This window comes from Amblyomma maculatum, chromosome 8, assembly GCF_055883805.1.
Source record: "Amblyomma maculatum isolate TAMU_Amacu chromosome 8, ASM5588380v1, whole genome shotgun sequence".
Lineage (NCBI taxonomy): Eukaryota > Metazoa > Arthropoda > Arachnida > Ixodida > Ixodidae > Amblyomma > Amblyomma maculatum.
In genome coordinates this window covers 35314018-35329505 of record NC_139351.1, presented here as the reverse complement: position 1 = coordinate 35329505, position 15488 = coordinate 35314018, and the positions used below count along the sequence as shown (strand labels likewise).

Here is a 15488-nt window from a genome sequence, read left to right as displayed (position 1 = left end):
TGCATGCAAGTGTATACACCCTTGCATGCATATAGGTATACATAGGGTATAGGTAGGTATAGGTATAGGTATAGCGTGCTGACACCATTCCACTGAGCGATGGACATGTACATGCATACCTTAGATAGCTCATGATTGTGGATCTCATTTATTTCTATAACTTCCAAGGGGTTCCTGTCAACAGAAACCCTACACTTTATGAAATCGGGACAGCTGTCTTGAAATGTGATGAAAAGAAATAACCAGGTTACCTTGCCACAATGTTAAATTACAGAGGATGAATATGCTGCATGAAGATACCAAGAAGCTTGTACAAAGAAATCGAGAGTGAAATGGCAGGATTTTTGAAACATTGAAATAAACAACAAATTACACTTTGTCAAACCTATCATCGAGGATTGGAAATCATACAGTCATCAAAAACACAACATCTGGAGGACATTTTAGGTAATCTTCACAAAAGACACACCCACACCTGGCACACAGCTTCATACTATTTTTTTTTATTCGAAAAATTTGCCAAAAGGCATGAGCTGAGAAAGGGGGAATGGGATGCAGGAGATAGAAAGTTAAAAGAAGGAGTGAAGTCCAGTACTTAGGTATTCGCAGAGGTTGGCGGTGTAGTGGTTGTCCATTATCCACTTCTCGTGATCACAACCACGGTTCCACCGCAGGCCCACCTTCACGAGTAGCCGTTGTCTAACTGGAGCCATTACTGGACTTCATACTTATGAAAGCGGACAAACCAATATGCAAGGAGTGTGGAGATGAACTAACAACAAACCATATCTTACTTACACGTGCGCCAGATTCAAGAAAATGAGAGGAAAGCATTTTGTACAATTTTGCAACAGATCCCTTTCTATCCCAGCATGATCCTAGGAGACACGTGCAAATTCCCTGCATTTTTTGTTTTCTGAAATTTTCCTAAAGAACATTTTAGTCATTACACACAAAATAAATACATTAAACCTTGTTCTTGGTGCATGGCAGCATTAGTCGCTTATGCACCATAAAAATCAACACAATGCTCTAAGGTACACCTTGGTTAGCTATGTTATATGAGATAAGCTTTCGGTCTGATGTGGTCCTTATTCACGTGACAGCGCTATCATGAGGGTCTATGTTCCAGCCATCGGAAAGTGACCTATTCCAATAATTTTTAACTGAAGGTGACTCTACAGATCTCTAAAGATGCGCGGGTGTTTGGTTTCGACTGGAGTGCTCTGTTTTATCAGCGTCCGCCTGTTTTGACAACCTGGAGTGAAACTGTTAAAAAGCATACATTTTTGAACATTTAACGCGTTTCTGAAGGCGTTGCTTTCAATTACGGGGCTCACAATTAAAGCAGCTGACTGTCAAACGCCGCCTAGGTAGGCTTTCTAGCAAGACAGCGGTGTAGCGTGAAAAATTGCTCCGCCGGTCCATCGCTGGCGCCGCTGACTTGAAAGGCGAACTGTTCAATAGCTACTGACCACACCTGAAACACTGAATTGTGCATGGACACGGCAGAATTTCTCTGAAACTGAGCACTGCATATGGTAGCTATCGATTTCGCGCCCAATATAATGAAAATCCGTCCTCTCTTCGATCGTTGATACGTTCACGGTTGAACATTTATGCGCCTCGGGGAAGGCCAGCCGAGGGAACATGGATGCGCAGTTGTAGCAACAATCATTTGCATGGCACACTCTGCAAAATTCCAAGAGTCAGCTTCTGCAACGAAATGTGCAGCGTACATTTTCTACCGCGTACCTAAGTCCGCGGCGACGCATGCATATCTCCCGCTCGTTTCAAAGCTGCGGTCGTTCAGTCGGTTCACGCTAACCTCGAACATGCAGGGATCTAAACTACATGTACGCAAAATTCAACGACGAGAAAAAGATGCAGGCTGAGCACTTGTCTAGTCTTCCTCTAAATACTTGTTCGCAGGGAATTCGGATCATTCGCGTTTGCGGCTTTCCGGTTGTGCACTCATGTATTGCGGTGCACTTCGCCTCGACGAGTCGACGTGCAGCTCGCCGCAGCAGCAGCGTAGGCCTCTAGTAGAATTGGCATATGTCTTTTGCCACGGCTCTGAGGTAGAATTTAAACGAAGAATTTAACTAGAAACGTCCTGTTTCCATTGTCTGCGTGTGAGGAACAAGCATATAATGCCATTTCACAGCTACATATATTTTGGATGGCCGGATGTTCTGCACGGCGAGGTGTGTGTGTTGTGCCGGCGCTCGATCTTCGGAGGTCGATGCCGGACCTAGGACAGCATAAATGCTAGGAATAGCTCGCTTGCATTACGGGCAGATATCGAGGTGATAGTTTAGTGCGAAGTGATCGAGAACTGCGTGAATGTGCGTATCTCGATGCCAGCTGGTGGAACTGGTGCAGAACGTCGCATCGCCTGCAGCTCTGTGCGTGACAAGCGATGCTTGCCGTACACAATCCCGAGTGAAGACCGTGATGTATCGGGTCTTGAATATTTGGGGGCTGGGTTTTAAAAAAATCCTATGCAAAATCTACAACCCCATTCGAGCTGAAATTACGTTCACAAAGTAGCAAAATATGGTCTACGTTATCTGATAAGTGATTGAACATCGGTACTTGCCTAGATTTTCCGGAATCGACGGAATATTGCTCTCGGCGGCGTGCACAAATTTCGCAGAAGCGAGTCGAGAAGCTGCGGTGACATGGTGCGCCATCTGTCGAGCGGCGAGGTAACCGCCATCTCCGGCAAGGCCATTGGTGCCGTTGGCGCGCTTGCTTCGAAGGTGCAGATCGTCTGCTCGTTTAAAGTAATACCACAAGGAAGAGTCACCGCTTCTCTTACTAAAAACAGTAGTGGAAATGCTACATCAGCAGCATTAGAAACAAAAATAAATATTAACTCGTCGCTTGCTCTTCCGCTACGATTCCGGTGCCGTCTGCTTTTGACTGTTGGTCTGTTCTGACGACTCTTGCTCTGTTCTGATCCCGAGGAAAGATCGAAATTTTTTGTGTGTTCGCCCTATAATGCATTGTGTGCTGCAGTGATATGCGTTCATTTTCAGCGATAGAAAAGGCGGCAGCTGTGTCATGGCTTGTTGAATCCGGGTCAGTTCACTGCGTACGCACGAAATTCAAGGTAAAATTTCGCCGTCGTCCTCCTTGTGAAAGGTCACTGCTAAGATGGAAGAAAATGTTCGAAGAAAGAGGCTGTCTTAAAAAGAAAGAAAGAAGTGATAAAGGGGGAACACATCGCAGTATTGCTGATGCCCTTGAGGGTGCATTTTCGTCGGACCCTCAGATGTCCTGTACGCGCGCTGCGCTGTTGTTCGGAGTGAGCCCGTCAACGGTAAGTCGCGCGATGAAACGCAAGGGCTTCTATCCGTACAAGATGCAAACTGTACAAGCGCTTTCAGAAGACGACAGAGACCGTCGGCTTCAATTCTGCCACTCGGAACAACGAAGGATAACTCAAGACCGGGGACATCTGAACTTTTTATTATTCACTGATGAATCCATTTTTCACCTGGATGGAAAAATCAACAAGCAGAACACTCGGTTTTGGGCAAAAGACAAACCTCGTTTTTATTCCACAAACGACAAGACCCACATATCATGGTTTGGTGTGGATTGTGGCGCGAGGGGCTCGTTGGGCCTTTTTATTTTGAGGACAACGTGACTGCCGAATCATATTTGGAAATGCTGCAGCAGAAGATTCTGCCAGAGTTGGAAGCAACACATATGCAGAAAGAAATCTGCATATTTCAGCAGGACGGAGCTCCTGCTCATTACGCCAGAAGTGTCCGCAACTGGCTGGATGCAACATTTCCAAACATGTGGATGGGTCGAGGCTCGTCCAACATGCCATGGCCGCCCCGTTCACCTGACCTAACTCCATGCGATTTTTTTTTATGGGGCTATCTAAAAAGCCGCGTGTACCGCCGAGGCCGACTTCACAGTTGTTCAGAGCTGAAGCAGCAAATTGAGGCTGCTTGTGCAGACATCACGGAGCGCATGAGGGCATCTGTCTTCAAAGAATATGAAGAAAGATTGCAAAGATGTATTGACGCCGCCGGAGGACATTTTGATGTATAAATCACAGCAAGCACTTCGACGTGAACGCCTGAGTACTGTTCGATGTAAGTGCGTGTTACAGTCTCGGGTGTTTTCACTACGATCTCTTTCATATCCCATGAGCAGCTTGCGGACGTTGAACCACAGAAAATGATCAGCCAGATTGGACCAGATATTGACGGCACCGGAATCGTAGCGGAAGAGCAAGCGACGAGTTAATATTTATTTTTGTTTCTAATGCTGCTGATGTAGCATTTCCACTACTGTTTTTAGTAAGAGAAGCGGTGACTCTTCCTTGTGGTATTACTTTAAACGAGCAGACGATCTGCACCTTCGAAGCAAGCGCGCCAACGGCACCAATGGCCTTGCCGGAGATGGCGGTTACCTCGCCGCTCGACAGATGACGCACCATGTCACCGCAGCTTCTCGACTCGCTTCTGCGAAATTTGTGCACGCCGCCGAGAGCAATATTCCGTCGATTCCGGAAAATCTAGGCAAGTACCGATGTTCAATCACTTATCAGATAACGTAGACCATATTTTGCTACTTTGTGAACGTAATTTCAGCTCGAATGGGGTTGTAGATTTTGCATAGGATTTTTTTAAAACCCAGCCCCCAAATATTCAAAACCCAGGGTGTTGCACAATTAGAGGCGCGATGTAGAATGCTTCTCCCAGCTAAACCGCGGAATCCTCGCAGTTCAAATTTTGCACAGAAATGGTATTTTGTTGCTAGTATTTTTTAATACCAAATTTGTTTGGGGTACTTGCCTGATTCGATCAAAAGAAGTCAGATGTTCCCATCTTATGCGGCGGCGACAACGCCAGACGAGCCACTGCCCCAACGATGGTACTGGTGGCGCCATCTCATGCTGCTTACAACAACTCAAACCTTCGGCCAAAACATTCGCCCGCTCTTTTTCTGCTACAAAGTTGTTGTAAGCAGCATGAGGTGGCGCCACCAGTACCAACGCTGGGGCAGCGGCTCGTCTGGCGTCGTCGCCATCGCATAAGATGGGAACATCTGACTTCTTTTGATCGAATCAGCCAAGTTCCCCGACCAAATTTGGTATTAAAAAATACTAGCGACAAAATGCCCTTTCTGTGCAAAATTTGAACGGCGAGGATTCCACGGTTTAGCTGGGAGAAGCATTCTACATCGCGCCTCTAATTGTGCAGCGCGTTGTATGTTAGAATGGATGAACTCTTCGCAGCACCTCATCGAGAGTCGCGACTAACTGAGCGTAACATACGCGTTCGACGTGTACATAGCCATGAGCTTGTATATCGACGTCCGCCGTATCTTTACGACAATCGAATGGGTACGTCGGACGTTCCTTTAGACACTTCGAATTAAAATTAGCAGCTGAAGGCAATGTATCATTACTTTGGGAAACATTTTCGTGCTGCTTTTTTGGCGAAATCATCCTGCGACAAATTAGCTGCAAAACATATATGCTGTGGCTGCTGCGTCAGTAGAATGGCGACCATGTTCCATTGCACGAAACGTTCGCCAGAGTGAGGCATTCGAGGATTTAGCGGAAAATTTTTCGCACCATGCATGACACTGGCGTCGCGAGAGATCGCGTTCATATCACCGAGCCTTAAGATAATGCAGTCGTGTACGTGAAGTAGCTATAGGTCTCGCCTTGCAACCAGTTCGGCTTGACGGCGGGCAGCCCACAAGTTCAGCAGGCCGAGATCTGGTGCAGGTCATCACCATCATCAGCCCGACTATACCCACTGCAAGGCGAAGGCCTCTCCCATATTTCTCCACTTAACCCGGTTCTGTGCTAGCTGCATCCACTTGACCCCTGCGAACTTAATTTTAACCTCATCCGCCCACCTAACTTTCTGCCACCCCCTGCTACGCTTTCCTTCCCTTGGAATCCAGTTTGTTACCCTAAGCGACCATCAAGTATCCTCTCTTCGCACTACATGTCCTGCCCATTTCTTCTTAATTCCCACTAGAATGTCCGTAACTTGAGCTATTTCTCTGACCCACTCTGCACGCTTCCTATCTCTTAACGTTACCCCTACCATTTTTCGTTCCATAGCCCTCTGCGTTGCAAGGCAATATCATCAACAAATCGCAGATTACTGAGGTATTCTCCATCTACCCTTATCCCTAACTGCTCCCATTCCAAGTCTGAATGCTTCTTCTAAGCATGCTGTGAATAGTACTGGGGAGATCGTGTCTCTTTGCCTAACACATTTCTTTATGGGAACTTTGTTACTTTCTTTATCCAGAACTATGGCTGCTGTGCAGCCACTATATATATCTTCCAGCACTTTCACGTACTGCTCGTCTACCGCCTGATTTCGCAATGCCTGCATCACCGCCGAGGTTTCTAACTGAGTCAAATGCTTTTTCGTAATCAATGAATGCTAAGGGCTGGTTATATTCCGAGCATTTTTCTGTCACCTTGTTGATGGTATGAATAAGATCGATAGTAGAGTACCGTTTCCGAAACACTGCTTGATCCTTTGCTTGATTGCAGTCTAAGGTTGTCCTGATTCTATTAGCGATTACCTTAGTAAATACCTTATATATGTACCAGGCAGTAAGCTGATTGGTCTAATTTTTAAGGTCCTTAGCGTCCCCTTTCTTATGAATGAGGATAATGTTCGCGTTCTTCCATGGTTCCGGTATCGGCGATGACACCAGGCACTGCGTATACAGGGTGGTCAGTACAATCCCTTTGAGCACGTACCACACTGCAAGCAGAAGCAGACCCAGATGTCTAGGAGCCGTTAGTACAGCACGCATCAGCAGCATTTCAGATTGATTTACAGGATATATAAGAGCAGTATCTGTAACAATTAATTCTCCACGGACACATGTACCACGTCATAAAGGAAGGGAGGAAAGGTGCCGTAGTGGAGAGCTACGATCCACCGCGCTATAATGGCTTTCGCCTCATCGCACTTTAGTGGTCCAAAGTGCCCTCTAGATTTTTTTTTTAAAATAAAATGAGTGATGACAGCTGATTCTTGGTCATTTTTAAGCATTTTATAGCAATTTTGGATTCTCGGGAAATTTCACCGAGGTTCTAGTGTCGCGGCCACTTTCCAATCTGGCAATGCTGGTGTGCGAGTCAGTTGAACGCAACGTTACTAGAACCAACTAGTAACGTTGGTTGAACGCGTGCTTCGGAGCGGAGACGTGAAGGTATAGTGCTCTAGAATATATTCTAGAGCACTATAGTGAAGGTGAGTAGTGGGGCACCATGCCTCGTTAATAAAGTTTGTCTCCATTACCTGAGCCCTGTTGAATGTCGGACGCGTCGCCCAACTTCCGCCCAGCCTTTTCTCAGCCTTAAGTCCTCGCCCATGCCCTCACAAATGTAGCTGGCAAAAGAAGCTTTCGCAAAATCAGCTAGGGTTAACCAGAGCTAAACCGCAACTAATTTTTTTTTTTTTTTGCTATAGAACCTTTTGGCTTCGCCGCGTCACGAGGCGCTGGCGACCCGTTGCAAATGTTAGAGGGTACACCCATTATCACCATCAAGTCAGCGGAAAGCAGAGTTTCTCATGGGTTCCGCCCAAATCGGCCGCTGGGCGAGCGAAATGGGAGGGGGGCTCCCTCTCGCACCAGCATTTTTTTTAGAATAACAGCGCGAAGGACGAGGACGAAGATCAGAAGGACACAAACACAGTGCTGAACAGAGCACACAGCATTTTTGTTGTATTTAGAATTTTATAAACCGAATAATTCGTTTTCACGCACCAATTTTTGTAATTTTTTAACTAGCATCGGCACGGTGCAAAGAACGTAGAGGTTGGCTGGAATTAGCGGCCCGACGACCTTCCCTGGGCCCTTTAACACTTGCTTACCAAAATATATGTACCCACCCTTTAGTAATACCCTTCGTTGGTCTTTAAGGTAACAAAATGAAATCAAATTTTCCCAAATTTGTTTCCAGACAACATGCTAGGCTCGATGCCCTCTGCAGTGCCAGAGAATCTACGAGTATGAGCCAAACGATCGCATGCAGCAGATACATAAGCCCCTGTAACCAGACACCAAAGGTTGAACTTTTTTTGAAAGGCACTGGAACAGCGGCATTGCAGAAGTTTCATCTTCTGGACTTTAGAGTCCATTAGCAAAAAAATAAAACCTTTCTGGCCTTCCTGTGTTGTAGTATCGAAGCACGTGCGATTTTGATCCTTCATTGTTTTATCCCCGGCTGAGTGGAAAGCGATTGATGTTAGGGGCCAAGTCTTCTTCATTCTTTACAAGTTCAATAATTTCGTGACAGCAATACTTTCATCAGCAATTTATTTTACCATCCTGTACACTTCGTGCTTGGAGCCAACCATGTGGACCCCTTTATTCCCAAGGCTAAACTGTCTCACAGCCAAGGCAAAAAGTATCCACATTGAGACGAGCAAGTGAAGAAACGCCGAAATGGCCAAGACATCAATGTCTAGAAAATCTAAGAAACAAAATCATCTCAAAAAGCACTGCACACACAAAGATGAACTGTCGTCCCTGTATCTTTGGTTTTGCATCTATTCCTTTATGCTAAGCTTTACAAAACAATGCATTTGCTACAAGCAAGAAAGAGTTGTGCTAACAGGTCCTAACGAACCACAACACATGGCCCCATGCTCAGTGATGGTTTGAGCAGCTACTGTGGAAAAACAGAACTAAATGCCCGAGAGCAGCAAAACGTGGCCACTGATGAGTTTCGCCGCTTTGGCATCGTTCTGGTTCAACGGAGTGGCAGTAACCGGCCCCTGGAATGGCCAGTAGCACAAAGCTTGACTTCTTTGGTGTCCAATTCCCGGCAGTGAAGAGGGAGAGGACAAGCCTATTTGTTCAATGCCGACGATGCGAAGGTTTATGGCAGTATGCCTGCAACACGCCTGACAGGCAGGCAAGGTCACAAGAAATCTCTGCAGTGTCCGACTATGTAACAAATAACCTGCTGTGTGGCACATCTTTGCGGCATCATGGTACCAGATCACCAAATGGTTTGACTACCATAGAAAGCAGAGCCAAATTCATTCAGACAGCACACACACGCAAAAAAAAAACAACAACGCAGCACTCTGCAACTTCTAAACACCTTGGGTATTTGCACAGCCATACCAAACGCACAACCGAGCAGAGTATGCCTCTTCAGAAGTATGACAAAGTATTCATGGAATGCTGTGCTGAGAGTAAGAATGTGGACTGTGCAACAAGAACTGCGAGTCACAAGAGCTAGGAGAAACAGTAACCGAGGCAGTTTCGCCATGTTTCCACAACTACCCCTTTGACTAGCAGGTGCGGTTGCCATGAACATCTCCTACATGACGTGCCAACACCACATAGTGACGAAAAAGAAAGGTAAATTTTAACAGTTATTAAACACCCTGATGCAAGCTGAAAACAGTGCCGTTCCATGTCATGCCTCTTAAAAAGAAAAAATAGAAGGTGCTCACACACCATCAGCAGAAGAAAAACGTAACATCCAAGACACACAAAGCCCCTGTAACCAGACATCTAGGAGTCACAAATGCCCCAAGGAAAGCCAACAGAGATATCACGCAATCAGACGGTGCAGACACAAAGGAATGAAACATAGCAAATAAACAACACGTAGCAATACTGCTTGCAATCCCATATAAAATGCTCTCCATTGAAACCAGACCTTGCCTAGTATTTGCGTACATACTGCACAGATGACATAGTATTTGCCTAGAAGGCAGCTTACTAGTGCCATTTCAGCACATCAATAAATGCGTGATTATACGCACATAATGCAAGCCGCCTGCAAATCCTCGCCACAGCCGTCACAAGCAAGACAAACCACCATTAATTAAAAATTCCTTAATTCCGTCAACAGCATTGTATGCAGAAATTTCAAGTAAATCATTGCAGATCAGTGGCCTGTGGCATCCCATATCACGATGCTATATATTAGCGAGACAGCACTCGGGTACGGTCAGTGTGTGTTCAGCGTCAATTGTTACGACAGCAGCACAGCTCGATCCTGACATCACCTGTGAAAAGACTATCCCCGCCAAAATGACTGGGCACCCGAGGCAGTCTTCACTGATTAAAACTGGTGCATCCCTCACAATAGCAGCTGGTAGACGCGATTCCCAAATTTGGTAGCAAGCTTCAGGGCAAAGCACATGCTTGGACCCCAATGAGAACTCCCTTGCAGATGCTGTCACCTTGTGAAGAAGCTAGTGAAAGCACCAACACAGGCTTGCAACGGCAGAGGTCTTCACCAAAACCATCACACTGGATTCACTTCAGGCACGGTGATGAAGCTAAACAGGTCCATTGCTTGCCGCATCGTTGCACCAACCTACTCAACCTTTCACACCACATGAGAGACCAGGAACTACAGCCAAGTGGTGGTGTATTTTGTATTGGAGCTGTACTCCAAGGTATGAAGAGACTGTGGATATAGAGACGGCACCAATGGTGATTTCTCCCGCGCTGCACGTCACGAGTCAATGGTCATGGTGATGAAGCCTTCATGGCCTTCATATCTTGCATTTGAATTCGCTGCTTCCTCTCCATAACAAGTTCGTGCAAATTGCACCTTAGATCAAGAACTGAGACTCAGCTTCCAGAGACAAATGGAGTGCCGACTGTAGTGCTGCCTCTTGCTACAACTTCCACTGGACGTGCTCTGTGATGACAGTGGGGCAAGCATGGGCAATCTTGACAAGCAACAAGATTGTAACAAGGTTGCCATCAATTTTAAACAAGGTTGCAACGTGGGGAGCAGGCTTGGTGGCACAGAGGTCGCCGTCACGACATCATTATTCTCCTGCTGCCTATTGTGGGCGGTGCTGTCCCAAAATGCAACAGTGAAGCTGATGCAGAATTGCAACAGACTGAGAGGAGTCATGAGTGGGCGAACTATAACGGATCTGTGTCGTGCATGAGAGGCAATGTTCCACAGTCACCACTACGCTTGTGAACCACATCATGGTGGAAGAGCTCCAAGCCCCCAACGCGAACCGCCTGGTGAGTGGTCCGTGCACTGCTTATGCTTCGCGAGGAGCCACTCGTGCTGGATGCGGATGTCGATGTGGCAAGCGGACCTGGGCCATCCGGGATGAATGCCGCCACCAGCAATGCCAGCATCACCAGCAGTGCACCGAAGACAAATGGCGGTCCAGGAATAAACTGCAAGAGAAGACCAACAATCTGTGAGGAACCTTGTCTGTGTGCTCCTGCCCTGTAGCCTACATTAGACAGCCACTAAGAATATGCTGAAAATGACAGAGAACAAAGATCATGGCAACGGGAAGCAAGCAGGCAGAGCAATGCTTATCTTCCCCACTGTCGATTAAAACTCGTGTACCGTGAAAAACCATGCAGACTAATTTGATAATAGTAAAAACAGACAGAATAAAAAAAGCTTTGATTTGTTCATAATGATAATGTGAAAAGCTCACTGAAAGTATTCCCTTGCACTGCATTTTGCTCTTGAAACAGTGGAAACTCGCGAGGCATATATGTGGTTTTGTGGGGTTTAACATGATGTCTATCAGTGCTTTTTTTTTTTTTTAATTTTCTGACTTTTCCAGATTTTTCCCGATTATTTCAATTAAATTCCCTGACCAAAGTAATGAAAAATAGTTTTGACTACTGCCATCAAAATGCAATATATTGCAAGATAGACATTATGCAGAATGAAAAATATTTTATTCAGGTGTACAAGACAACTAATTTGCAGTCAGAGAAAAAACACTGGTCATCTGTTTTAGGGACCTTGTTTCAGAGAATTAATTTCTTCAAGACAAGCAGCCTGCAACTGTGCATCGTTGATGACCTTTTGCTTCTATTGAAGCTCTTTTACAAGAGAAGCAACTCTCTTCTTCCTTTTGGCATTGATGCATCCAATCTCTCTTGCTTCTTTCTTTGCAGGTCTTCCTTCCATCAGGCGTTGGCCTTGTGCAACATTCGCATCATTATGTTTGTAATCGCAACTTTAGCCACCCCTCCAATAGCTGAGACTGCGTCATATACTACTCTTTGGGCAATTAGCGACTCCTCTTTGAGGTTTTCAACAAGGCACTCTTTGCTTGATGAATGAAAATAGCTCCTTATGGTCGCGTGAACACAAGTCAAACCAGAGCGTGTCCAGCCTGCTTGTTTCTGTTAAAGTTGGTCAATGACACCCGTGCAGAGCTCAATGAGCATACCTCAACATAGGAACGAAGGGTACGCTCCGCTTCCAAACCAGTCAGCCACTGGTGCTCTGTCAGCACCTCCAAGGCAACACAGAGTTGCTTTGCACCAACCTCTGGAGACAATTCAATAGCTGGATCCAAGCAGTTTGCTCCTCTTGTCAACTTATAAAGGTGACCTTTCCATCACTTTTTGTGAACACTTTTTCACAAACGCAATACACTCTTTTTTTGAAGCTAAGCACAGCCAGCTGTGACGGTGTGGGGATCTTGCGAAGCTCATTTTTTGCAGCAAATCCAATGTTGAATGCAGCAGCAGCAGCAATCATGTCAGGTTTCTCCTAGTCAATCCTATGTAACATGGTGGATGTGCTGGCTGCTTGCAGGACTTCCTTCCGCACAATTCTAGCAAGCAATGACCGTAACAGGTGATCCAATGCAGGGGCTAGAAAGGGTACCATAGGCTTGCCTGTCAGAAATTCGGCCAGAAATGGTTCCAGGTCTTCAGCAACTGATAGCATAAAAGCTAATTTAACAGGCAGCATCTTGCACCCTACTGCATTTTCAACAATTCTGTAGCTAGCACATGCTGGTGATTCTTTCGCTTGCTTACAGTATTCCACAAACTTTACCAAGTTTGGAATAATAGCAAACGCTCTTGAAATCATCTTGCCATTCTCAAGCCACCTTACTTGGCAGAACTTCCCGTTATGTGGATGTAATCTGCAAGACTTGCTGGCACATACTTGAACAGATTATAGCTCCCACGAAGAAACACTACCAGATCCCAGTGCGTCGCAGAGTGGCTTCTTTTGAATGCGCCCTTGACAACATGGAGTCCACAGCTTCCAATGTCAAGAATTTAGTGGGTTGCGTCGGATTCTCTAAGTCTTTGTCTGAGGGACCTCAGAAACTTCAAGTTGACATTTGGCCCATCCATTGACACTTGTAGTATCTTCGTTTGCTTAATGCCTTCTGTGGCTTCCCTAAAAGCAACAGCCAAATCTTCTGCACTGGTGTGCCCCACGAAACATGAAGTTAGGAAGCGTGTTTTCACAGTGGCATCAGTTTGGTCCCAGTACCTGATCTGTACATCCATCTGTTCTTTCTGAGTTACTCTGTTGAGCGACTCATCAAATGCAACCACCAAATAAGGAACACTAGAAAGGTTTGTCAGCGACTTGCCTTGAAAGTATGGTATAATACCATGACAAAATTGTGTATCAGAATTTGTGCTTTCCAAGCTGCATTTTGGCGGCGATCTCACATATAGGGAACATCAATGGAAACAGCGAGGCAGAGGCTGCCGTTGATCGAAAAGATCCATGGGTCATTACAGTGGCACATAATTTCGGCCTTTGTAACTTGATTCTTCAATAGCAAGCTACTCACTGATGCCTTCACAGAGGGGCGAAGTGCTTCCTTGGTGGTGGCGGCTGAACGCATCTCCGAAGCGCTACAAGCACTAGCGCTATCTCCGATGAATGAAGTGCTCGTTGCCGCTGTGGAAGGGGAGCCGCTATTTGTCGCAGTCTCAAAAAATGAGACAACCCAGGTCTGGAAAGCGCTTTCCTGAGATTTCATAGCAGCTTGATGTTTCTTACTCTCAGCATGACTAGTGATCGCCCTTTTCTCCCATGTTGCTCAAGGAGAACTTTTCACAGCCCATTGTGCAGCGAGCGCTATTTGGGTCATTTGGCCCAAGCCTAATCCAATTTGCATGTGCGGAGATTTCCAGGTGAGTATAGTTGGGGTTGAAGCAGCATTTCTTCGACAGTGACATTGTCACTTCCACAGATATGTTCACTTCAAGAGCACAACACGAACTTTCAAACTGAAGGCTGAAATGCACGCTGTAGGAAAGATCGTAGCATGCACGCCAAGTGTGCCCACTGCCCAGTCTGGAAACGCAAGAGCGGCAACTACGAACGAATGGAGCACTATGCAAGCGCCTCTGAGAGGACAGATGAAAAACAACTGCTAGATGATGATGATACTTTGAGTGGTGGCGTGCACCATCTAGTATAGTATCACGCAGTGACGCGACGGGGATCTCGGAGGCCAGTGCAAATATGCGAATAAGTCGTCATGCCACCATAGCCGCACTTCACTGCACTCGTGGTGCCTCACGGCTAGGGTTGGCCGTGCCTGCGGCTATTGGTACCTGCGGGCGAGCATTGCAAAATTTCCCCGACTCTGCAATCTTGACAATTCCCTGACTTTTCCCGGCATCTTAAAATTCCCTGACAATGTCCAGTTTTCCCTGTTTTCCCGGTCAGTAGACACCCTGTTTAACATCCAAAAGTGACTTGGGCTATGAGAGACGCCGCAGTGACGGGCTTTAGAAATGTCGATCACCCGAGATTCTTTAACGTGCACTGACATCACAGCTTATGGGCGCCTAGCTTTTTGCCTCAATTGAAAAGGTCCCCCCCCCCCCCCCCCCCCCCTCGGGCCGGTATCCCGCATCCTTGGGCACAGCAGTTCAGCCCCCTAACCACTGCACCACCACGGCAGGGCCAAGGCGTACATGCTGCGATAGCTTGCACGTGCAGTGGCCCTCCAGGCCGGGCGTAGGAAAGGGGGGCAATCATCCCTATGTGTCAGACTAACCCCCTTCCCACCTCACGCCTACATGCTTGTGCAAGGAAATTCATACCGTTCATTAGACTGCCATAAAAAAAAATTGCAGAGGGCACTTTGGACCACTAAAGTGAGATGACGTGAAAGCCATTATAGCGTGGTGAATTGTAGCCCTTCACTACGGCACCTCTATCTCCCTCTCTTGTTTCACCCCCACCTTCCTCCTTTCCGTTATGGCATAGTACATGTGTCCGCGGAGAATTGTGAGAGATACTCTGCCTTTTTTATCCTGTAAATAATGGCGTGGTACATGTGTCCGCAGAGAATTGTGACGGATACTCCGCCTTTTCTATCCTGTAAATAAATTTCACACGCCGCTGATGCATGCCTGCTGTACTAACGCCCCCTAGACATCTGGGTCTGCTTCTGTTTGCTGCGTGGTGCGGTGTTCGAGGAAGTTGCAAATGAAAGGCGCCGCACAGACGCCTGGATCGGACGCCCGAAGGGGTCTGACGTCATGACCTGTCGTGATGGTACATTGCGCGCCCCTTGTCGAACACAACCAGCATTTCATCAAATGCATCAAAGTTCACCGGCATTCTATAAGTCCTTTACAGGGAAGGAAAGGCGCTGTATCTGTCACTTGAGGATTCCCGCTATCATCCTCATGGTAAACAAGGAGAATTATAAAGAGCGTTTCACAAT

The 15488-nt window shown here is 46.5% G+C and overlaps 1 protein-coding gene and 1 pseudogene across 1 annotated transcript in view; both read right to left on the bottom strand.

Moving 5' to 3' along the window:
• Positions 1 to 8317: 8317 nt before the first annotated feature.
• LOC146180968 (solute carrier family 71 member 1) overlaps positions 8318 to 15488 on the bottom strand; it is a 66115-nt gene continuing 58944 nt past the window's right edge. Inside the window, exon 10 of the mRNA XM_084576204.1 lies at positions 8318 to 11193. Within this exon, the coding sequence (XP_084432330.1) occupies positions 10924 to 11193 (270 nt within the window). The 3' untranslated portion in view covers positions 8318 to 10923. The remainder of the gene's footprint in view (positions 11194 to 15488) is intronic.
• LOC146180969 (uncharacterized) lies at positions 12704 to 14080 on the bottom strand (annotated as a pseudogene).